General features: G+C 38.1%; 1 protein-coding gene across 19 annotated transcripts in view; it reads left to right on the forward strand.

Moving 5' to 3' along the window:
- Positions 1 to 25993, forward strand: part of KDM6A (lysine demethylase 6A) — a 150641-nt gene that overhangs the window by 85976 nt on the left and 38672 nt on the right. For 4 of the 19 annotated variants that reach the window (XM_048289753.1, XM_048289756.1, XM_048289760.1 and 1 more), the window contains exons 7-18: positions 6020 to 6074; positions 8822 to 8856; positions 11165 to 11230; positions 12382 to 12475; positions 17291 to 17417; positions 19969 to 20067; positions 20436 to 20655; positions 21219 to 21353; positions 21795 to 21950; positions 22616 to 22711; positions 24616 to 24720; positions 25314 to 25709. In XM_048289753.1, coding sequence (XP_048145710.1) covers positions 6020 to 6074; positions 8822 to 8856; positions 11165 to 11230; positions 12382 to 12475; positions 17291 to 17417; positions 19969 to 20067; positions 20436 to 20655; positions 21219 to 21353; positions 21795 to 21950; positions 22616 to 22711; positions 24616 to 24720; positions 25314 to 25709 — 1584 coding nt within the window. Of the gene's footprint in view, positions 1 to 2587; positions 2620 to 4347; positions 4371 to 4668; positions 4727 to 6019; positions 6075 to 8821; positions 8857 to 11164; positions 11231 to 12381; positions 12476 to 17290; positions 17418 to 19968; positions 20068 to 20435; positions 20656 to 21218; positions 21354 to 21794; positions 21951 to 22615; positions 22712 to 24615; positions 24721 to 25313; positions 25710 to 25993 lie in introns of those variants that run through there. The other 15 variants (XM_048289764.1, XM_048289771.1, XM_048289821.1 and 12 more) reach the window with 10 other exon arrangements.

Raw genomic sequence — 25993 nt, forward strand, 5'->3', positions numbered from 1 at the left:
AGATATTTTTAGCTAGTGCAGCTATTATGTGCCAGCACATAGCTGTTATAGACATATCATTCATTTTTTATGTTCTCTCTGAGTAATAAGTAAACAAGTATTTAGGAAAGTGAAAATTTGTGATTTTGAGCCTTCATGGGCTGTTTTACCACCTAGTTATCTTTCATGTGGGCTTAGATTAGTAATTTTAAACACTGTACATTGAAACCTTAATGTGTTTTAATTACTAAAAATAACTAGTCAAAGTATATGTGCTTGTGAGAAGTTTTAGTTTCTTATGTATGGTTTTATGTCTATAATTGTATGAGAAACAGCTGCTTTTTTAGGTAAAAACCAAAGCGAAGGGCTTTGGCTTTTGCAAGTTGGATATCCAAGATTTCAAGCACTTCACACAGAAATTGTTTTGTGGAAAGCAAAATGAAATTGATCAAAATATAATTTCAATAAAAATGTAAGTGGATGGAAAGCAGCATTTGGGATTGAAATTTCTCTCTTAGTCTTTGTAGTTTGCATATGTCAATGGTGGAAAGACACATACAAGAAGTAAAACCATGGAAGTTTTTTAATGCAGCATGGCACTGTAATGAAACTGCAGGAGAGTTATTAGTGTGACTGGTTTTGACAGTGGATGATGATACCACAATGTCTGGCCTACAGAGTGTTCTCTTTTGTTCTCTCTTACCTAGTTTCACTCGGGTTTTTAACTAATTCCTGTAAAAGAGAATTACAGGTGTATTTTAGAAATGTCCCAATTACAAAGAGGCGTAAGTGCTAAAATCGAATTGCTGTGCTGTGTGGTGTCTTCGGTCATTTGGGAGGTGGGGAAGACCACACCATGGGAAGAGGAAAAGTTGATTCAGAAGTTGAGCATTCAAGCTGAGGATATTGGTGCTGGGTGGAGCAACCCAGGATTTATGGACAGACTGGGGAGTGATATGGTGGAGAGGAGTGCTGTGGAAAGGAGCCTGGGGGTCCTGGTTGATGGCCAGTTGAATATGAGCCAGCAGTGCCCTGGCAGCCAGGAGGGACATCCCTCACCTGAGGGGCATCAGGCACAGCATCGCCAGCCGGGCAAGGGAGAGGATTGTCCTGCTCTGCTCTGCTCTGCTCTGCACTGGGGCAGCCTCACCTCGAGTGCTGGGGACAGTTTTGGGCACCACAGTATAAAAAAGACATGAAGCTATTGGGGAGTATCCAAAGGAGGGCAGTGGGGATGGTGAAGGGTCTTGAGGGGAAGCCGTGTGAGGAGCAGCTGAGGGCTCTTCGTGTGTTCAGCCTGGAGGAGACTGAGGGGAGACCTCACTGCAGTTACAAGTTCCTTGTGAGGAGCAGAGGAAGGGCAGGCACTGATCTCTCTGTGGTGACAGTGACAAGACCTGAGGGAATGGCCTGAGGTTGTGTCAGTGGAGGTTTAGGTTGGATATGAGGAAAAAGGTTCTTTCCCCAAAGAGTGGTTGGGCCCTGGAACAGGCTCCCCAGGGCAGTGATCACAGCACCAGGCCTGGCAAAGCTCAAGGAGTGTTTGGACAACGCTCTCAGGCACATGGTGTGAGTCTCGGGGATGGTGCTGTGCAAGGCCAGGAGTTGGACTCGATGATCCTTTTGGGTCCTTTCCAACCCAGGATATTCAGTGATTCTGGTGCACTTCATTCATGGACCTTGTCCATAAGAGGCATCTGGGTCTGGACTGATGCAGCTTTATTAGGTGTAACTGTAACTGCAGGCTTGGCAAGCAGGGCACCAGAAATCATCGCAGTGTAGCCACAGGTTGCCGGCAAGGACTGAGCTGTGCTTTCCATGCAGTCTAGACGGCTGTGGGGGCTGGAGGCTGAGTCCTGGAACGACCCCAGCTCCGGGCGGATCAGCTCCATGGCCGTGCTGGTGGTGCGGCAGTGGCGGCAGACTCCCAGCCATCCCGTTTCCCTGTGGCATTTTGTTGCTGCTGGCAGTCTTTCAGGCTGTTAGCACAGGAATAGCTAAATTCTGATGTTGCAGAAATAATGCATAAAATGTGGAGGCAAACGTGAGTGTTGAGATAGCTTTGTGAAAATCACTAGGTAAGATATTGGTCAGTAAATACAAATGCAGCCCTTTTTTGGCTTGCAGAAATACAGCTTGTATGATCTTTCTGTTTGAAAATAATTTTTCTCTTAGAGCTTGTCAGAACAAGGGATTTTTCAGAGCGCACTGCTGCTATTCAGTTTATATGTATATGTGGCCTTTGTTCCTTCTGTCCTCGAGCAGTTTTTTTCTCCTCTGTCTGTAAGTTGGTTTTTTTTTAATGTTGGACAAAAAGTACCTGAGTGTTTACACTATGCAAACCTTTATCTCGCAAGCTGAATTTGTTCTGAGCTCAGAAAGCAGCGGAGAGCAGCAGGATGAGCTGCTGTAGCAGCACATGGAGCTTGTCCTCTCCTGACCCTCTCCCCTGGTCCCAGAGATGCCTGGCAAATGGAGGCTTGGCACTCTGCCCTGGCTGGTTACACAAGGCTCTCTGTGTCCTACTTATCTGAACAAAAGCTGCTCTGAGCAACACGGGCATCACACCTAGGTCACATAGGCAGAAAAAGCCATCTCCTGACAGAATTTTACTGAGTCATGATGGAGCTTTCCTTCATGGTAAGTCGGTGAGGATTGTCAGGTTTCAGGTGATGGCTTGCCTTGCTTGCTGAATAAATGCAGAGCCGAGAGCTATTAAACTTGCTGATGTCACCCTGGAGAGGAGGAGGGAGTAGAATCACTATGTTGAGGTCTCAGGTTTGGGTGTAAACAGAGACAGTACTGAAAATCTCGCACTGAAAAGAAAAGGGTTCGTTTTGCTTTTATCATTAATTGATTAAAGAAACAACAAAACCTGGGGTACTTGCCTCTTAAATTGTAAAGAATCAGTGTTGATTCTATGAGAGAAAGCATGTTAAGTTACCTAAATCAGTGTCAGATTACTATTACTTTACTGCCAGTCCTAGTGCTTTCATCAGTTCTCTTTACATGGAATCCACTGTACTTCTCATCCTTGGAAAGGTTATCTTCAGAATTGTTTCCACAATCATGGGCAAGTCAAGGGCTCTAGAGGAGATGGAATAGGCTGTAGATAACTCTGCAATTACAGATGGCTACAAATCAAGGTGATTTAGGGCTTGGATGATCTTAAAGGTCTTTTCTAACCTAAACGGTTCTGTGATTGTGCCTTGAGCCGCAGCCCTTGAGGAGAGCCTGTTAGTTTTTAACATTCAGAACACTGCCTTCTAGGTAAATCCTCTTACTGGGGATTTGAATTTCTATAGACTGCTGTCTGCCTTGAGGTATTGTGTGTCGTCTCTGAGCTGCAGCGGCCTCTCCTGCATAACAACTATTCCACACAGCAGTAGCCAGCTCAGTGCTGCAATATTTGAGAGGGGTGCAGATGTTTGCCAGCCGCTGCTGTTGGTTGCAGAAATGGAAGTTGGAAATTACTACTATTTTTTTAATTTTGTGGTGCTGGTAATTGTGATTAGTGGATCTGCTTTTGGCTGACAAGGTCGATGTGTTAGAATTCGTGCATGGGGGTTTTTTGTCTGATTTTGAATACTTAACGGGGAGCTATGTATTATTTATCCGGCAAGAGGTGTAGGTTTGCTTGTGTAGGTGCATTTCAGAGGTTCTTGGTTTGAAAGGTTCTGGGGTTTCTGTGTATTGCTTTTAATTGTGATAACTGTCTAGTGCTAACGGTGTATTTTTCTGTAATTACTGGCTTTAGTTTATCAATTTCTTTACTGTTCGTAGATTACTGAACAGTACAAGTAGAAATTTACCACACTTAGAAAATTTTCATAATGTGGATTTCGAATTTCACAAGTTGGCTACTGTAGCAGTGAATGTTTAAATTTTTAGGAGGCATTGCTGAGAATTATTTCTGCTTTTTTTTTTTTTACTGTATAGCACTTGATACTATTGGCATATTTATATATTAAAATGATTCGATTTTCTTATATGGTTGCCTGCATTCTCTTAGTGAGTCTCACTGCAATAACCCTTCAGAAAAGCTGCTACAGAACAGTTGTCAATCTTTTCTCTTTAGATCTGCTTATTTTTTATAATGGCACTGCTAGGTGAGAGCAAATCTGTTCCATTCTGCTTTATCTTTTCATAGTAATTGTAAGTGATGGTGCAAGATGACACATCTGTACAGGAGGGATTTTGTACCTTTTAGATTGGTAACACTCAGTTGTACAGGCCAGAGCCTTTTTTTTTCTTTTGGCAGGCAAAATGCAATTTAAGATAGAGCATTTTATTTTTATTTAGGTTTGTTTTTTTTAAAGTTGCCTGCTTAGTAGAATCACTATGGTAACAGACTAAAGGATGTCTCTGAGACACTCAACCTGCATTGCAATGTAAGTGAGGGGAGACTGTAAGTTGTCTGCCTGCTGATCAGTAGAGAAAGGAACAGGCACAGCAGAGAAATAAGCTAATAATTAATATTTATAAGCTATTATTTAATGCTTGCGCTAAGGTTAAAATGTTATTTTACAATGTGAATCCATTGGTTTTTGTGTTCTCTTCTGGGGGGATATTACTAAAATGTAAACTATAAATCATGAATTTGTGTTGTTATTCGGCTTGAGTTTGGTTCATTTCTTAAATACTGTTATATGTTACAAATGATAATGATGAATTGAGTGAGGAGGAAGCTGCATCAGTGTATGTCAGAGCCCATGGGAGTGTCAGCATTCTTCTTGTCTTGTTATGGGTAATACATTAATTTTCTAATTTTTTGTCCCTGCTAAAATTAGGGGTTTTGGGAAAAGTGATGGTCTGATAAAATCTTACAAATCTCAGAGATGGGTTTTATACAGACATGCTGTACACAAGGAGTTACTATGACCATGAGGAAAGTTAAGTAGCATCTAATAGCTCTGAATACAACAATACTGAAAATGTGTTGCATATATCCATTGATAAAGATTTTTTTTCTTCCCAGCTACACCAGTAGGCTCCCAGTGCCACCTAGTTTGGCATCCTGAATAGTTGGAGCTAAGTTATCTTTTTTAAGCTAAGAAAACAAAGCATACTAGAGCGTCAATCATGTTTTGTGTGTTAGAAATCACCTGACACTGTGTTTTGTAAATAATTGTATTTATTAACAGTAGTATTTCACAGGGTAACTCCTGGGCTCTTTATTCCTAGGCCTTATTCTCTGTTGAACTAATATGTCAGTCAAAATTTTACACCGTGTGGGGATTTTCTTGGAAGTTTATGGAACAGAGGCACTGGAGTTTCTATGCCTGTTCATTCATTTTAAAACACTTGGGTCTCAAACTCAATAGTGATCAATGAATTAACATGACACTTGCAGACAGACTTCATTGCTCTGCTTTTGTGACCTTCTTTATGGAAGAGTGAAAAACTTACCTCAGAACTAAGAATGCAGATATGTTTTAAAAGATATTTTTCATGTTCCTTGAGGAAAAGTGATGAAAATTAAACAAGCTTTAATGTTTAACTGAAGTTTTCTCAACATCTGGAAGAGAGGATATGAGAACTTCTGAACTCCTTATGAATTCATGTTTTCATGTAGAGGTATTCGAATTAAATGCTTGACAAGAGTTCAGTTTTTTGAAGACTTAAAATTCACTCATTTTTTAGGAATAGTGTTCTATTTTTCTAGATAGATTGAGAACTTAAGTATTAATCTCTATGAGGCTATGAGCTGGTGTGTCTGCAGTCCCAGCTGTGGATTTAAACTTGATCTTCCAGTTTCGACCATTCATTTGATGCCTTCATCCTTCCAGATGCTACTCCAGTTCTTTCGTGAAGGTGTCTGTTGCCATCTTAAATTACTAGAAGCATTGCAGTGTTGGCAATAAAAAAAATTTACTCTCCTCTAGTAAGCAGTTGAACAAAAATTGAAAACTGTTTTCTTTAAGACACATGGTAAAATGCAGTATTGATTTTCAAGTACAGATTGATTTACTCTTAGTAGTTTGCCCAAGTGTTAGTATTACTTTGTTTGAAAAAGCAAATAATTCTTTTTTCTTTCCAGCATTTTCAGTTAGCTTTGATTGACTGCAACCCCTGCACTTTGTCTAACGCTGAAAGTAAGTAACCAATAAGTATTTATTTTGTTGTGGATTTTTTTTAAGTCTTATGCTCACGACTGTATCAATTTTTAATGGAACAGGTGCTTCAAAATCAAAATAATTGGTATGGAGAGAGGGAGACTACAAAACCTGTCTCCTCTCTCGAGGGAGACATGTTCCAGTGGAATTGTGCATTGTTTCAGTAAATGGAATAAGTAAAAATTGAGACTTAGCCTATTCATTACTCTGAAGACTTGAATTCTAGAGGAAACTTACTGTTTGACCGCTTTTTATTTATTTATAAACCGAGTGCTTGTGCCGTGGCACACATTTAATTGTAATTATTTAAAACTTTGCATCATCTTGATAATCTGTAAATTTTCAGTGATTATTTTCATGCCAGGTAAATTTATAGACCTAAAATTCAGCATCAATCTTAGACTGTAGAAATAAGGAAAGGTAAAAAACTCAGTATTTTGTTTTATTTGATGCTGACTGTGTATTAGTCTGTATTTGAACATTTTAATCTTTAGTGCAGTGTGATCTGTCACAGGCAGCAGGTACTGCTGGCTGTAACAGAGTGTCCTGCAGGTATTTATCCACAGTTAGTGGAATTGTATGCAAGAATAAACACGTGTTTCTCCGTGTTTTGGAGTCTGTAAGAATTAAAAGGCAGAGAGTTGTGAAGGAGATGATTCCTTCAGGTTTTAAGGTATCTTCATGCTGTGGAGCTTAAGTTACTAATTAAGTCTTAACTTCAGAGGCATCAGATAAAATATTTAAAAGCATTTCTTTATGAATGGGATGGAATTGTGAATGTTCTATGATCAAGGGTAGTGAAAGGAAGTTTGTTCACATGGCTGAAACCACTGGCTGTATCAAAGAGCCAGCTGTGCTTCATGGCCGTCTTCAAAGCTTTGTCACTTATCAGGAACAGGCACAGATAATTTTGTAAAAATTCGCAGAATTCTCCCTGAGTCAATAGGCTTTTATTGCTTTTCTACCAGACACGCGATTCTGTATTGTATTTCATGTTTGTTCATATTCTTTCTCACTAACTTTACCGGTTTTCACTAAATCTCTGAATTTCTGTAAGGTTTTCCTAACCCTTCCCCCCTAGTCCTCTCTGCCCCCAGATTTGTGTAGAGGGGTGGCCCCATGTAAAGGCTTCACTGCCTGACAAACCCAAACGAAGAGAGTGAAGAGGAATGGGAGGGGCTTGGTCAGGTCCCCCTGTGCTGTTCTGGGAAGGAGAACTGCACCCCCTGCCCTGGGGTGTTGAGTACCCTCACTAAATGCTCTATTTAATCCTCCCCCTTGCATTTCTAAAGGCTGGGTGAGTAGCAGCATTACACTGAGGGTGCTCCTAGCAGAAATGTTTGAGTGCTAAGCATCTCTTCTTCCTATTTAGGCAGTCTCTAATGTGACACCTTTAATTTTCCTTTCCCCTCCAAGGCATCACTTCATCTTGGAGCTTCACACTGAAAGGGTTTTGTTAGGAGAGGAAAAAAATAGAGAGATGTTTTAGATAATGAACTCTGGAAACAAAAGCAGGGTTTTTCTTTCATCAGTACATAGTGAAGTTTGATGATGCAGTGAACATAATGGGTGTGTTATGTGCCCTTTAGCAAGGAACACAAAAAGTTTATTAAAATTTTAGATGATGCATTTCATTCCGACCTGGTTTCCAAAGTGCATTCGGCTTCTGTCTTTATAGTGAAGGACAAAGCAGTGCACAAAGGAAGATTTTTTTCCCTCCCTTATGACCCAGAGTGAAACCCTGAACTCCCTATTACCTGTATGGTAATTTGGTGTCACACTATTCTGTAGCTTCAAGGGAAAGAAATCTGTGTAATTGAAATAAATTGGGCTTGACTCAAACACAGGTATTTTCTTATTTGTAATCCTCAAGAACATGGAGCAAAAGTCTGTCTCAAAGGAACTTTTCTTTCCTCATCAAAGCAGAATGAGGATTACATTCATCTCAATTAGCTTTAGCTATCTACTGGTTCATGGATAGTCTAGATTAGCAGTTCTCAAGTCTTTTTTGTGATGATTTGAGCAGTGTGAGGGTAATTTTCCCTCTGCTTTTACTCTTGAGCAACTTTCATTTCTCTTTTTCCGCCCAGCAATCCTCTTACCTGCAGGAGGTACTGGTAGTATTATGGCATTCTGGACAATTTGTATGAGGAATTGAAAATGCTTTACAGTAATAATCAGAATATCACCTGCAATTAACACTTAGTTGAGTTTAACAGGGGAAAGACAATTCCTAAAAAGGAAGAAAAAGCCACTTAAATTTAAGATCCCATGTAAAACTGGCAGTGCGTAACATAATGTTCTGTAACCCAGCTAGTCTGTGCCTTGGCAGCTGAATGAAAATGTTTATTTCTAGCTTGGTTATGTACAGAAAGTATTACCTGTGTTCTCTTACCTCAGCTTCAAGAGATTTTATTGCTAAGTTTACTGAAAGGCTAGTGGGGACTCTGTTTCAAAATACAAATAAAATCCATGGACTGCTTTTCTCAATATCTGTTCGCAATTTTTGTGCTTTGTTAGGATACAGATTCATTTTCTGTCAGGTCTGGTATATTAAGTGTAATATATCAATGTAAAAAAATACTCTTTTGGTGTCTTCAAAATGTAGTATTTCTTGGGTTTGCATTGATAAATTTGAAACGTTGTTTATCCCTCACTTCAAAGCAACACATTGTAATTGCTGTTGTTCATTAAAACTAATAATTTTGATTTTCCCACTCTTACAGTTCAGTTTCACATTGCCCACTTATATGAAATCCAGGTAAGCTTTAAGCTCATTTTTGTAAGGTGTGGTTGAGTTTTGAACTATGTGATGTAATCAGTCGATGGAATTCAGATTACAGATGCTCTAGTAAAGTTAGTCTTAAGTCTTGAATCACTCCAGAAACTTTATTTGCTTTGGCTAAATTAAAAACATTTTTATGTGGAGTGTCATGCTGAAAAATGGAATAGCTATCTTAAACACCTATTTGCTAATCTCCCAATTATAGTGCAAAAAAAAAAATCCCAAAATACAACTTTTAGGAAAATTCTTTTATGGTATTATATTTATATTTAAAAGGTTATATACTGATTTTAAAATATGAAGTTTCTCAATTCATGTATATATATTCATATTGTTTCTCATATACACACACAGTTGCCCAGGTGCCTTTTAAGTATAATTGACATGAAATTTTCAAATTTAAGTGTAATTTTAAAAGTTTTTAAATTTGCAAATTAAATTGGTACATGTGACATTAGGGATCTGAGGTCAATAGCAAATAGAGCTGTGTTACTAATTCTGTGTAAGATGCTACCACAGAGCTTTTCAGGTGAATTCTTGGGAAATTACAGAACTTCGAGCTTCCAGAATATGAGTAAATTGAAACCAAGTGGCTACTGAGATAGCTATGATATATTTGAGATTTGACTGGCTGGGTACATAATGTAGATGTTGTGCCCTTTTACCCCGTGTATAGGTATCATATGTCTGAGGAAGGGATGTGACATGAAAACAAAACCTGTTGTAAATGAAATGGATGACGGACATAAACTGTATTTTCAGTCACTTAGAAAGTAAGTGCTGTCTTTTGATGGCACAGTGAAAAGTGGCCTTAGGTATTTCTATATAAATAAAAAATATAAATCTGATAAACAGAACGTTTTTCTTCTGAATGCTTTTGGTGCAAAGCCATATGACAGGACAGAAATATCCCATCCCAACGCACCATTAAGCAACTTCATGGATTGTTGTGGTTCTTACTTGGCCACCATCCAGATTCCATTCAACACATTAGTTCTGTTTTACTCCAGCACATCAGAAGGAAGTTAAACAGCCCAGGTCACCGTGCCAGGTGTCCTGTGTAAGTGTGTGACCACTGTTAGCTGTGCTTAAGCTGTGCTTTCTGGCTGAGAAATACAGGCAGCAGGAGCTTTGTTTTAGTGCAAGTCAGAGCAAAAAAGTTTCAGTGCATTCTGCTCTTTGGTTTGTCTCGCAGTTCTGGTTGGGAGGGGTATCTTGTTTTCTGGAATTTGACCAGAACATAAAGAGAACCAAAAGAGTCCTGGCTTCATTCTTAATATTATCTCTGACATAATGAGAGAGGTTTTGGAGGCAGGCTGGCTGCTCGGTTTCTTTTGCGGGACACAGTGAAACAGTTTTTTGAGTCCCTCCATATACTTGAAAATTATCTACTCTCTTAATATTAATGAAAAAGTTAATTCATTCCTTAATTAAGTACCACAGTACTGCACTTCAAATGATGGATTGCCAGGCTCTGCACAAGAGACAAGCCTGGTGCTGATGAGAATTAGCAGTGGTTTTTATGGTGTTTAATGCTGGTTTCTATTATTTCACGTGTGAAAGTGAGATGGCTTGTACGGTGTCTATAGAAAGATGCTGGATTGGCTTCTCCTCCCCTTTTCCATTTCTAACACCATTCATGATGCAGCCAAACATCAAGGACTTTGGAATTAGCATATTGATTTCCCTGTGAGGGTGGTGAGGGCCTGGCACAGGTTGCCCAGAGGAGCTGGGGCTGCCCCATCCCTGAAAGTGTCCAAGGTCAGGTGAGACAGAGCTTTGAGCAACCTCATCTAGTGGAAGGTGTCCCTGCCCATGGCAGGGGGTTGGAATTAGATGATCTTTAAGGTCCTTTCCAACCCAAACCATTCTGATTCTATGAAATAAAACCAAATGTAAACATTGTGACAGGTTTTGTTAGTATTTTAAGGCATCTAGGTAAACAGATTTCTAAAGGGTAAATGCTGTAACAAGTAACAAAAGTAAAAAATACTCTAGCTCTGGAAAACATGCTCTATTTTGATAGGCCTTTCTGAAACCTCCTGAGCCTATAAATACATTTTTCAAAGTGTGACTATTAGGCACTAACATTTACCTAATTTGACATCTGGATTGCTGCCTCTGCTGTCATGCTCTACAGTGAACTTCTGTTCATTTGCTTAACGTCCATAGTCATAAACTACAAATTTTGTTCCCGATGCTAAATTTAAAATTTTTTCCTGATTGTTTTTCTTTTGCTGGACATGGATATTTTATTTATTTATATTATTTGTTTTCTTACCAGTTGTCTGCATTTCATGAACACCAATTAAAAATCTTTTCTACCAACTTCCCCTTGTTCCATTTGAAAGTATGTAATTGCTGCTTTAATTTTTCTTCCTGACTAGAATAAGGTTTTAAAATCACCAGAGTTGTCTTTTGTGATTTTGAGATTTCAAGAACTTGATAACATTTTTAAGTTCTAGTAGGTATTTAATTGTTTAGAGTCTTCTTCCCAGTTGTCCCTTCAAAACACCAATACTCATTACTGTGTACTCCTTGCTTAAAACAAATGTAATTAAGCCATGGTCATTTGCATTTAGGTGGCCCCATTTATTTTAATACTCTCTTCATCTGTTTGCCAGGATGAAGTCTAATGTTGAATTATCTGAAAGCATATTTGTGGAAGAGGAGGCACAGAACAGTTTAAAATTTAAAATACGTTCACTTTTAGGCAATTATTGTTAGGGAATGCAAAGATAAATGCTGAAATTATTAGCAAATAATTTATCACGTAATGATTGAGAAGTCTTAACCTTTAATATATACAAAACAGCTCATACAGTTCACAGAAGTCAAGAAAGACCCAATCCTAACCTGGAAATGTGTTCTCTGTACCCACACCTGTTTGTATAGGGAATTGAAAATTGAGTGTTTCCAGACTGTAGGCACACCTAAACTACACAGCAGATAATAAGATGTCATACCTTCATTATCTAGGCATAATCCTTTTAATTCTACATGTGGTGGGACTCTTACCAGAACAACAAATATCTTGAAAGAGGCAGTTCAAAAATACCGAAGGAAGGAAAGAGGCAAAATTATACCAGGCACCAATTACTGATGATCTTTGTTTTTGTTACAAATTTTCTGGGAGGAATTTGTGTGGGGTTTTCTCAGACGTAGATGCACATTCAAGTATTCCCCTTAAAAGCAGAATATTCATTGTAGTGTAAGAAGCATAATGCATGTATGAGGAATTGACGAAATTTAATAATTTGCAAATTTCCCTCAATTATTTTAAGTAGTCAGTTTCTATTAAAATACTCTATTTATGGAAGTTATTCTCTTACCTTATATATACATCACTCATAAAAGCTTTCATATGCACTGTATGCAAAAAAAAAAAATTCTAGAATTTTTTGTCAATGTGTTTGTGTGCTGTCAGTGCTGTGAAATTGTTGCTATTGGTGATCTGTTGTAAGCTCTATGATTAATCCATTTACTTTTTTCCTTTTGCAGAGAAAGTATCACTCTGCAAAGGAAGCTTATGAACAGCTTTTGCAGATCGAAAACCTTCCTGCACAAGTAAAAGCAACTGTCTTACAGCAGTTAGGTATGTAAAATTAACTTCTATTTTCCTCTGTGTTACGTTTTTTCCATCTTTGCCTTCAGCAGTGTTTTTTAAGGCTCCGTTTCCAAAGCGAGTCTTAGGCACACTGCGCACGGTACGTGAGATTTTCACCCAAGTAGAACATGTAGCAGTAGACAGTCAAGTAAATAAGAGAGGAGGAAAATATTTTAATTAAACTTACAAAATTAAAAAGCTCTTAGGCTTGCTGCAGTATGTGTGTTAGGTTTTGGGCAGTGAGAGGGTGGTCTTTCAGAGAAAGAGGGCAGCAGTTGGAATTCTGTGTTCTCTGTTCTGCCTCTGATAACATCCCTTGAATAGCCAGGCTAAATGCAGTAAACCTAAATACTCTGTGTCAGACTAGAAGAACATGGCAACTGAAAAATTTACATTTTCTTTCTCTTTAATTATACAAGATAATGAAAGCCTATTTCTGTAACTAAAAGGTTTATCATGAGGTTCCGTAAAAAAACCCACATAAGAAGTGAAAAGGAATTACTGTTTTTTAAATTGTCATTTTCCATGTTTATAGAAAGCTGATAAATAATTTTTAGATAATCTAAAAAGTGGGTAGAATAAAATGCTTTTGTCCTTCATGCCATATAAAAGTATTTCCAGAATATTTTGTTAAAATTGTTCAACCCAGTACAGAACTTCTTCATTCACCTTCTCCATGTTCTTCATCTGATTTATTATTCTATATATTAATTTAGCCTGCTTATGCCCATTATTTTTTTTTTCCCCTCTTCACATAATGGTCATTTACCTCAAATTTGTAACTGGCTTTAAGTTATAGCCACAGTGCTTTCTTTTTCTGTGATGCAGGTTGTGTATGGATTTGGAGTGGGATAATTTGTACTCTGTGACAAAATGTCAAAATCAGTGGGCTAATTTTGAGTCATCTCTGTGAAATCACAAGTGAAACTGCTGGAGGAGTTTGCTGCAGGACTCTGGGTGCTGCTCTTTTTGCTCTCACAGGGCAGTGTTGCTTACATCTCAGTAAGCCCTTTGAATTTTTTTCTTTTTGTTTGGTATTATGTCACCTAGTACAGATTGTCAGCAGTTTCATCCAGAAAGGCTGTGCATCTGATCAGTGGAAGACAGGCTTCTCAAAAGAGCTGACGAGTTCTTTTTCATCTCTATTTGATGTATGTTGCCATAATAGAAGCAAAGTCACGTGGTTGTATTCATAAAATCCTGCCACAGGTCTCTGTGCTAGCAGTAAGAGCAGTGACTTTGAGAATTGTCTACTGTCTGAAAACTGGATTAACTCTCTTTATTTCAATCAGCGTAGGTCACCCAGTTTTGTTGTGTGGGTATCTGCTATGTGGAGAAAGGGATAGAGTGGTCTTAACTGGAACATTGAAGGAATAATGTCATTTCCTTTGCTCTTCTCTGTTAACAGTGGTATTTATCAGAGTCTGGTGTTTATCGCAGATTTAGTCTTTAGCAGCTGGTAATAAAAACACCTCCTCAGGAATCACAGTCCGGGTGGTGCACTGCTGCTTCGAAAAAATAATAGAAAATACCTGCCATCTGCCAGAATGCTACTTGCAAAACCCAGTCAAAACATACTTGTATTTGTATTTCTAGATTGAACTCTTTTTTTTTTTTTTTTAACTGTGACAGGAAAAATCAGTTTGAAAATATCTTTTGTTTATTTTCCTTAGCTAGTTAATGTTTATTGAGCCAGATTGGAATTTAGGCAAGTTCAGATGTCTTGTGAGAGAATTACTAAAATCTTTGCTCCTGTTGCTGGCTTCCAAAGCTGTGACTGTGGAGGAAAGCCCTGTGATTCCCAAATAAACACATACCCAGTTGAGCTGATGAGTGCTGACTAGTTCAGGTAGACATCACAGTAAGATTTTTCCAGTCGCGGAAGAGCAGTTTGCTCCTTCCTTCCTTTTGCTGTTCCATTTGCTTTCCAGACAACAATTCTTTTCATCACTTTGCCCAAAATGACATTAAATTAGTGAGACTGAAGATCAAATCTGTCACAGTATTCTTTCCAGCTGTACTCAGCTATTGCATAAGGAAGAGTGTAAGAACAACATAAATACCTGCTTAGAATTCCCTAAGTGCTCTCGCAATGATTTTTGGCTAGGAGCATTCCTGGATGCTGTCCATGTGGTTGGATGGGGCATCCAAGGTGCTGAAATGGGGAAGAAGTTCATCTCTTCAGAGACAGGCATGTTTACTGAGGAAAATGTGATTGTCACAAGTTCAGTGTGAGAATGATTGATAAGCATGAAGAAAAGGCACGTGAGCTAGGCTAGCACATCAGAGGGATTTGTTTCAAATGGGATTGCACAGATCTGCAAAAGAGCATGGAACATTTGTGAAGTATGGACAAGGTCTGTGGTTTGGTTTATCATATTAAAAATGTCCAGTACTGGAAAAATAGTCAATTGTGCTGGTTGAGAATTGGAGATAGGTCTTGTAAATGGGAAACTGCACAGCTTAGCAGGGGTTTTCCATCGCCTTCTTTATGTGCATTCTTCATTTTATGCTCAAGAACAGATCCAGTTTCCTCTGACTGTGCTATTCTAGTGGAAAACTTTTGTTTGCTCTCCCTTTCTTGCCTTCTGCCTTTTTCAACTCCCTGTGCAGGAAGATAAAATTGGGAAGCAACCCTTGTTTCAGCAGAGAAACCAGATAGGGATTGCTGGTTCTCATTTCTGTCTTCTAGAAATAGACTCATTCTTTTTTATCAGTGAACCTCAGTAAAGATCTCACAAGGATACAACATGTTATCTTTCAATCCAGCAAGGTTCTGATGAAACAGAAAATAGGCACACAAGGTTTCTAAAGATAGAGGAAATTGTTTAATGTCTTTTTTTTTTTACCCTTGTTCATAATCCCTGAACTATTATCTTTATCTCAGGCTCTGTCTGGAACAGCACCTGGTACATATACCCTTAATGTACAGTTGCTCAGGTGAATTCCAGTAACCAACCTCACAGAAGCCTTTTTTTCTTAAAGCACAAGTATTTTCTGTATGCTGAAGAACTTCAAAGGCTTGGGATTTGAATCAAAATAATGGCTTGTTTATTAATTTAATGACACAAAGTTGTGTTATGTGTCTGCAAAAATCACTGGGGTTTTTATTTTTTTCCCCCCGATCGGTAGATTTTTGACTTGATCGATTTTCAGTCAAGATAAAGTACTTTTTTCAGCACTGTAACCACTTGACTCCTAACCTGGCATTTCTTGCAGCCCATGAAATATTTGAACTTGTGCTTGTGACCACAATTCTCAAGTGATACTTCTTAAACCACCTCAGGCAAATGTTGTTCAGTAGATGCAGTTTTGTGTTTGACTGCCTTTGTTGAAGTTTGGAAGTTGGCAGTCCATTTGCAGAAGTGGCGTGCTGTCTATTAACAAGTGTGAGCCCATTGAATAAAAAAATGAGCTGTGTAGAACAGGTAGAATAAAAAACATAAAGGCAAGTGTAATCACAGAGAGTGAGGTACAGCTGCAGGTGCTCATCAGTTCAGTCCTCAGTCTTGCCTGTCTGTGTAGTTAGACTTTATCAAAAAACACAGATTTTGTGTGCTGGAAATTTAAGCTCACAGAGGTTTTAAATGGACAGGCAGTGCAGGTATGTGCACAACTCTGTCAGTAACCAAACTTTATACAAACCTTGGGTATTTTACGAAATTGGTGTCATCGTGTTCCACAAGGGGCTGTGTATGGGTGGGACACTCTAAACACACAGGGACAGTCCTTTGTCACATCTTATATTTTACAAATGTTTTCTGAAAAGCAGTGGCTTGTTGATACAAATACATGGCTACTGAGCAAACAGCAAGACATTGCTGAGCACTGTGGTATGCAGTGATTTCAGCCAGCCAGCTGCTGGCCACAAAAGATTTCCTCGTTTGTACTCATCTTATGAACAGCTGTGAGATGGTTTTGTGGCTGCTTGAAGGAATTCATATGAGCATAGAGGCAGATGAGGAGCAGCTGGAGAAGGTGATGAAGGTGCTTTGTTTGAAGTGGTAACCAAGCCTTGCATCAGTGCTAGAGCAAAGATGCATTTTAATAGCATGTAAAATATTATTGGGGAAGATGGGTTGTGGGAGGCCTTTAAAGTGGGGATGAATAATTTGTCTAATGTAATGAAAGAAGAAAAGGCATTTGAAAGAATATGACGTGTGGTTAGATTAATTTGTTATGTAGATGAGAGGTGATTGCATTTGTCAAGGTGAATGGAAAGTACATTGTATTAGTGAAGAGGAAATGACAGTGTAAGAAAGATTTGAGTGGAGATGCAAAAATTCTCAGTCCAAATGTAGATATGGGACAAATACAAGGATTTAGAAGAAAAGGAGTGAACAACATAATCTGTAGATGTTGTACATGTTTTATACATACATACACACGCACACATATATATAAAAACCATAATTGCTATGTGTGACAGGGAGAATGGTGGTATTTTCCACAATGTCAGGGAAGGGGTCTGTGTTCAGAGGAGGAAAGAGTTAACATTCACTTTTATAGCAGAAGGTTGAGTAATTCGTAATTGTGCTACTAATCTCTTAGAAAATTGTTTAAACCCAAAAAAGTGCTTTGAAAGTACGTGAAAGTATTTTTAACTTTGGGTCTTTTTTGGCCTGTAATTTTAGTATAGAACTTCAGAAGTTTTTAAAATTTCATAATGTTATATATAAGTGGTTTTATTGCTTGATGTTCTTATTTTTAAAGAGACAACCAATGCTACAAAGTGCTGCTGTGCCAGCGTATTAAATGGTCTTGGGGAATTTCACTTCTCCCATTTGCGGATTCTTTTTGTAGGCTGGATGCATCACACCGTGGATCAGCTTGGGGACAAGGCAACCAAGGAAAGCTATGCTATACAGTATCTCCAGAAATCTCTAGAAGCAGATCCAAATTCTGGTCAATCCTGGTATTTCCTTGGAAGGTGAGAAATTTATAGACACTGTAACTATATTTGTAAATTATTTTGAGGTTACTCACTATTGTGAGTATCTTACACTGGTTTTGTTCTTAATCCTTTCAGAGATAAAATGAAGGAAAAGTTTGTATATATCTACTGAAGTCTTAAGTTTTCTGGGGAGTGTGTAAAAATATAAGGTGCTAACATATTTGGGATGAATATAGATTGGAAGTTGAAATGAAGTATGTTACCCAAGTGGCTCTTCTTTTATTGTAGTTATTATTCAGTCTACACTTTTACAGTAATCTGAATATATTCTGCCTGGTTTTACCTGTTTCTCCTCCTCCATCTTCTGTTCTCTCCCTCTTTTTTGTAAATCCTCTGTGAATGTTGTTACTTTTCTTTATAACTTCTTCGTAATTCTTTCTCTCTGTATTATCTCAGAATCTCCCTCTAATCTCAGTTTTTGCACTAAAATACAAGTATTTTCCTAGGCCGGCATCCATTTTTAAAGGACACACATGGGAACGTATAGCTCAGGCTGATAAATTCATGTGCTTAAGTGTTTAGTTAATTTTGCAGCCTTTGACAATATTTTTTACTTTAAAAATAACATTTCCAGATGTAAATTGTACAAATTTGATCAGCTTTTCTGGTGTCCTTTTTAAGAAGATCGAGTACTTTACTTAAACCAGCAGTAACTATTGAAATACTCGGGTTTGGAGAAAGCTTGGAGGGCATTCTGTTGAGGAATACATTTTAAAAGAATGAGGCAAAAATAAAATGAATATCCTAACCTCAGTGTGTTCCAGCTGACATTCTTGGGGATTCTGGTCACATACAGCTGGAACCTATTTTTGATTCTGTCATGCTAATTATATTTCTCCAGCTGTTCCTGTAAAACAGGGATCTTCATCCAGCCGGCACCAGAACCGAGTGTGCGGGGCAGAGGGTTAGGGCAAGTGTGGAGGGAAAAGGGAAAATGAGCCAGGGATCATCTTGTGCATCTTACCTTCCACTGGGCTGAAATGCTGTTTTTTCTTCAGTAGTCACATTCCAGGTGCCTTGAGCAAATGGAGTTCTCAGGCAGGACAGAGCTGGGGCTCCTCCCAATGTGCAGCTGCTGTGCTCTGCTCTCAGGTGGTCCGGATGAAGCCAAGGACCCTGCAGACAAGGGGCAGAAATGCAGGAAATGGGGTGGAGAATTTAGTGGGAGCATCTCTTGTGTTTTACAGGGAGGGCTAGAGCAAATACGTTGCTGTGCCCCATTTCTCCAGTCCATACACTGGCAGGAGAAGAGGAGAAGAACAGGGTTATGGGGTTGTGTATTCACTCTTTTTTCCCTCCTCAAGTATTCCCTTGTGCTGTTCCTTCCTCTGCTGGTTGTCCAAACCAGACAGCAAGTTGGTTAAAGCTGTCTTTCAAAAATATACTGCCACCAACCTCCTCTCCCACTGGAAAAGTCGCATCTCCCAAAGTTTTGAGGGGGCCTAATGTTAGTGCTACCCTAATGAGAGGCTTTATGTGTGTGATACACAGGCAGAGTGAAACATGTCTGTTGGACATCAGGTTAGACTGTCATTAAAACAATCTCCTGAAACTCTGTATTCAGACTTAATGGATGCTTTTAGGCAAAGTAATACTATATTTTATTGTATTCCTTTCCTAGTGTGCCTCAAAATACTTGAAAGTGTAGCACGTTTGGCAGACCTTTGCCTGTACTGTTCTGCTTGTTTTTTATTATTTAGTAGAATAAATTTTCTTTTGTTATTTATGTGTTTGGAAAGTTGTCAGGTCTTTTTCCAACAAAGAAACTTGTTACAAACAATACAAGACACAGTTATTGTTGATTAAACTAGTAAATATATTTAGATGGATATTTGATCTTGGCTTTATTCGGAGCTTTTAATTTTAAAACTGTAGGTATTACTCCCTTTGGTATAATTGTAATTCTCTTTAATGCCAGAATACCTTAGAATTTGTGCATGAAAAATACTGAAGTAAGACATTATAAAAAAACACAGAATCACATGATATTTTTTACAAAATTTGGTGCTCGAGATATGCAGTACAAGTAACAGTTTTGTTCATTACTCAAGTATGACTGAGATGGAGGAGAGGCACATAAAAAGCCTCCCAGGCAGTCAGGAACCATCCTGATTGAGTTGGTCCGTATCTCTCCATAATTCTGTCTTGAAGAGCATTAAGTTTTATAACCATTTGTTTGATGAAATGGGTAACTCAATTGTTTTGCTGTAATGCTATCTGTTGATAGATACTGTTTTTATTGACTGATAAGGTATCACAAGTGAAAGAAATGCAAGTCTTTCAAATGTGGTGTGGCTGTTTCCCTTACAAATGTAGTAATCCAGGGTTTAAGTATCTTTGGTGTGCTTAAATAAATAATTAGTAATACACGTTAAGATGTTTGAGTCTGCTTATGACCGGCATTCAGAAACAGCAAATGTTGAGTGTGTATTTGCATGACTTAACATTTATCAGATCAGTCTTGGTAAGCCATGCTCAATGATTACCTTCTATAAATACTACCTAAGTTCTTTTTTTCTTCTCCCAGGTGCTATTCAAGTATTGGGAAAGTTCAGGATGCCTTTATATCTTATAGGCAATCTATTGATAAATCAGAAGCAAGTGCAGATACATGGTGTTCAATAGGGTAAGAATGATACAGGGTGATGCAATGATATAATTCCATGCTAATATGTATAAATAAAGAATATCAGCTTTTAAACTCCTTTGTTAACTCAGAGGGACTGTAAAATTTTTTTCATTTATACCTCCATGTTTTCAGACTTGTCCGATTTGAAGTTTAAATAATGAATTTATATTTGCTTTCCCAATTTTTTAAAATACTGAATATGTTACGTACGTGAATTTTGCATGTTAAACTTCTATACATTTCTTTTTATTACTGTGGTTTATACAATGCCAGTGTTTATTAAGGGGTTGGGGGAGGGGATGTGTATATTTGCTTGTGTCTTGACTTTGTTATTAATTCTCAACTTCACTAATCTTTCTATTCAGTGTGCTGTACCAACAGCAAAATCAGCCTATGGATGCTTTACAGGCCTATATCTGTGCTGTACAATTGGACCATGGCCATGCTGCAGCCTGGATGGACCTAGGCACACTCTATGAGTCCTGCAACCAGCCTCAGGATGCCATTAAATGCTACTTAAATGCAACTAGGAGCAAAAATTGTAGTAATACCTCTGCACTTGCAGCACGGATAAAGTATTTACAGGTAAAACTAACATTTTAAGCAGCGGGAAATACTCTTCAAACACACAGCAGAGGGGAGGGGAGAAGTCACACACGAGTTTAACTTGCAGTTGTTTGTGGTGTGTATAACCTGTTTTCATGTGTACTGTAAGCATATCATAGCCTGTAATATTTTATTTCTTCATTTTTTAAGTGGAACTTAATTCCTTATAAACCCTATTTTGCACATTTAATCAAAGCATACTGTTTTACATCATTTTGCTTTTTTCTTTGTATTTGTCTACATTTTTAAGTTCTCATAACATATAGTGAGAATACGCAACACACTATCTTTCACTCTTGTTTGCAATTTCAGAAAAAAGGAATTATGAGACCTCTGAATCCAGAGCTCATCTTTGTTCTGATTCTCACAAAGGTTTATATTCTGGTTACCCTCTTTATACCTAGCACCTTTCTAAACCCCAAAATTTTAAATCTATCCTCTCTTTAAGACATAATTAGCTACAGCATTTAGGAAGATTTCATGGACTTGCTCTTACTAAAGTAGGCTTGTGTTAAATTTGCTTTTTACATAATTTTTCCTAGGCTCAGTTGTGTAACCTTCCACAAGGTAGTCTACAGAATAAAACTAAATTACTTCCTAGTATTGAGGAGGCATGGAGCCTACCAATCCCCGCAGAGCTTACCTCCAGGCAGGGTGCCATGAACACAGCACAGCAGGTGAGAAGTTGGGTTATGTTCTGCAGGTGCCCAGCTTTAAGGGTTCTTTACAATCGGTAGTGGTCAAGCTTATTTTATTGAGCACAGGATTGGCTTTTATTAAAAGAAGCCTTTGATTTATTTGCAGAGGGATATTAGATCAAGGAGCTCCCTGTAATGTGGGAGAAATATGGGGGTACCAATTTAGAACCTTTGTGGATTTTCATTATTTTAAAAGATTTCATCTTAAATAGAAATGCTGCAGTGGTTTAATAATCCCGTGAAAGGTACACATTCCTCCATTGATGACCATATGGAAACTGATTTTTCAGTTATTGAGATCAGCTTCAGAAAATCTACTCGGCCCTTTTAATATATGTGGGCTGTTAAAATTATAAAATTGAAAGGAAAGCATTAAGAATATATAGAACCATATTTTTGTCTTCCTTCTGTGATTCTTAGGCTTGTAAACCTCATCATCCAAATACTGAACCTGTACTAGGCCTCACTCAAACACCAATTTCACAGCAATCCTTGCCACTACACATGATTCCTTCTAGCCAAGTAGATGACCTGACCAGTCCTGCCAAGAGGAAAAGAACATCTAGTCCAACAAAGGTATATATTCCGATGAACTAGAGCCCCTACCAAAATTATATGGAAATATGCATTGAAATGATGCAGCAGGCACAGAATTTGTGCTGTAAATTTTAATCCTTTGGCATCAAGGTGGGGAATGTTTTTAGAAATTTTAAAAAACATTTTTCAGTGATATGTTTAATCAGATTCCAGCTCAGACAGGAGGTGCATAAGGGCAGTGCAGGTTGGTGGCACTGTACTGCAGTTGTAGTTGTGTCAGTGAAGACGTACAGTTGTTGTAGTCTGATGATTGAGAGGGAGACAATCATGTCATCCTGTCTATTGCCTTTGCTTATATTTAGAATTCAAGTGTTTCATCATCATGTAATAGTGTTATAGTAGATAAAGTATTCAGTTTTAAAAGTAGCATACATTTAAGTTAATTGCATAATTTGATTTGCTTGTTTCTCCTTATGGTATTAGGTATCATTAACTTTTTCCTCAGACTACTCTGATACTATTGGGAATGGTAGAATGAGATTTGGTATATTTTAGTACATTCTTACTATTATATTATATGTTCTTATATTATTATTCTTGAAACAATGACTAGTTCTTACATTAATAAGATGAAATCTAGATAGTAAAAGAAATTTTGTTGGCCCTTTGATAGTCACAGATTTTAATGTAACGTTTTCTCTCAGAATACTTCAGATGTTTGGAGCAGTGGCCATACAGTGTCACATCCTCCTGTACAGCAACAAATTCATTCTTGGTGTTTGACACCACAGAAATTACAGGTAGGTATGGGAGATCTTGAGAAGCTCTGTTATATTTTTTATTCCTTTCCTTCTTCCTTATGAGAAAATAAATCTGGGACATGTTCTAGTTTCACATTCCTGAAATTCAGTGTAAAATACTACCAAATAATTCCCAGGGTGTATTTCAAGTTCTTCTAATATTTATGGCCTCTCTATGTGAGATAGTAAACTAAATGATCTCCAACAGAAATGGAACACTTACATTGTATGAATTTTATAATTTATAAAGCAAGAACATACAGTAATATTTTTTCTTATGACGTTTTAAAGACAGATATGCAAATTGTCACACTCGTGTGCAAAGTGAGTTTTGTGACTTGTTGTAATGTTGGGGATATTGAAAGAGGTGTAGAAGTATTGTAATACCATCTCTTCCTCTGAGGTAGCTTCTCATATCGAATTGCATAAACACACAAGTACATTCTACAAAATGATTACTCCAATGAAATCTGCTGCTGCTTTTTTGTACTTTATGTCACCTAATACAATTATATGAAATGCTAGATTTTAGTTTGGAAATCTTGTTTCAGGTGGTTTTTTTGGGGAAGTTTTGTTGTCTCTTCAGTTTGTTAGGGCATGCAGTGAGCTTCAGCAGGAATTCCATATATTGAAAATCAGGCCCTGCTGGAAACTTTTACCCATGCATTCCAGATACTGCTTTGGATGCAAAGAGAAATAGGAGGGAGCACAGTGCAGAGGCAGAAGGCATTCTCATTAACTGAGCAGTGTTCCCCTCAGTTCCAATATAGTTCTTCAGCTGTTTCTCTGTCTGAACAATATTGGCTTTATTATACTGTATAATTTTCCCTCCCTGGCTCCCCACCCCTTTGGTCGTTCCTCAGTCATTCTTCCGTACTGCTCTCTCTCTCTCCCCCTCAGCATTCTCATTATTTCTCTGTGCTTATTTTATATTTTACTACTTTTTCCTCTTTTCAGTCTCACCTTTTTCCAGATCTAACTTCCTCCTCTAAGCAGAACCTTAGTAGGCCTCTCTTGAGTACAGTAGACTGGATGTGCTGGCAGTAGCTTGTCAAGGTTCCAGCATATATAAATAGGAGAGCCAAAAATGTGTGATGCAAGAGGAGAGTGAATAAAAAAGACTGTTGCATCTTCAAAGTTGGCCTTTCAAAATTGGCAGCTCAAAGGCTGGATGGATATAACATGTTATATATACATGCATATACATGTGTGTATATATATTATTCATTGCACTCCCCTCCAGAGGGAATTCAGTGGAAGGTACTGTTAATCCAGGGATTTTGGCATGAACCATCTTCATCTGCTTTTTAAGTCATACCACTTCACAGCAGCAGACTTATTGGTAGAATGATGTGGGGTGCTGAGTATTTTAAAATGAATACAGAGATCAGATTTTTGGTAATAGTTACCTCGGTTTATCAGTTGAAAATGCGGTCAATATCATAACTCTGTAATTAAATCATTCCATTTTCAGGGTTTTTTCTGTATTTTCAGGAGAAGTTTCCATGTGTGTCTATAGGTTTAATTCACTTTCTGATGAACAGTATTAATAAAAAACCAGCACAGTACAAAAAGGTTAAAATCTACGTAATTATGATAAGGATTCTATCTAATCATACTTAAATGTAGTTTTCTTTTATGGTACCAGCACACTTAATTTTAGTGTGGCAGTAATAATTATACTCTCAAATAATTTACAGAGTCTCTTTAGTTTTAGTAACTAGTAATAAGGTTTGTTTGCAAGAGAGTGTATGGAAAGATGTTTGAGTCTTCAGCAGAAATCTTGATTATTTTCAGCTTTACAAGTCTTATCTTCATGGATACTTTTTAGTATTTTATGCAAGGAAGTTATTAAAAAGCCCATGCAATTTTAATGATTATGAACCACACTGCTGTTTTTTTAGCACTTGGAACAGCTGCGTGCAAACCGAAATAATCTAAATCCAGCACAGAAACTTATGCTGGAACAGCTGGAGAGTCAGTTTGTCTTGATGCAGCAACACCAGCAGGTGAGAACAAAAATATTTTTCTTATCTACAACACTCTTGTCAGTAATGGAGTCTGTTGTGTTTCTAGAATTCTAAAGAATTTCTGTTGTGTAGAGTTCACATGCCCTTTGCTGCGTTACGTTAATTCATTTTTTTTGGATAAAGGATAGTTGTGGATTAGTTGTTGAAATGTAATGAGTTCAGTTGTGTTTTATTATAGCTGGTTAATGTAAAAGTTTTCAAGCCACACTTTCAAAGTAAAGTGAGTGGACACATCTACAAGCAGTCTTGCTTGAAAATACTTGGCTGTAATAAATAGTATTGCAGCTTTTCTCTCGTCCTGTCATTGTTCACTTCTCTCTCCCTGTCTGTCCAGCATCAGCAGTAAAACACTCAAACTGAAGGGCCAAGAAAAAAAAGTGTGCTGATAGCTTTACTTAAAATTTACTCAGTATTTTTATGAGCCAGTCATCTTGGTTCTCAAAAGCAACTGTGAAGATCTTAAAATGAGGATAAAATTGGAACTGACCAGTGCAATAAAGTACACAAACCTTGTATGATCCTTTTCTCAGTTCCACAGCCAATGTTGTTGTGCTTTGTTCATGTTCTATTAGATGAGACAAACAGGAGTTGCACAGGTACGATCTACTGGAATTCCTAACGGGCCAACAGCTGATTCATCACTGCCTACAAACTCTGTCTCTGGCCAGCAGCCGCAGGTTGCTCTGACCAGAGTGCCTAATGTCGCTCAGCGTGGAATCCGTCCCGCCTGCCCCGGGCAGCCTATGGCTAATGGACCCTTTCCAGCAGGCCCCATTCCCTGCAGCACAGCAAGAACGCTGGGTAGTACAGACACTATTTTGATAGGCAATAATCACATAACAGAAAGTGGAAGTAATGGAAACGTGCCTTACCTGCAGCGAAACGCACTCTCTCTACCTCATAACCGCACAAACCTGACCAGCAGCGCAGAGGAGCCGTGGAAAAACCAACTATCCAACTCCACTCAGGTACAGCTTCAGTTTGCTCATAGAGTGCGCTCAGGAGCCTTCCTGGGCAAGTCACTGTTGGAAGGCTCTCATTTGTAAAAGCACATTTTCCCTAGAGTTGATAGCATAGATTCAGATAAAACATAGGTTAAACCTGCATGGTACTTAATATTGTTAAAAATCTGTGTATTAGGTGAACTCCTTTCAGGATAAAGGAAATGATCATAAATCAAAGAGGGCAGTTCCATAGTGCTCAGCTGCCTAACTTCACAGAAAAGTTTTTTAAAAAGGAATACTTGTACATC

The sequence above is a fragment of the Corvus hawaiiensis genome, chromosome 2 (genome assembly GCF_020740725.1).
Source record: "Corvus hawaiiensis isolate bCorHaw1 chromosome 2, bCorHaw1.pri.cur, whole genome shotgun sequence".
Lineage (NCBI taxonomy): Eukaryota > Metazoa > Chordata > Aves > Passeriformes > Corvidae > Corvus > Corvus hawaiiensis.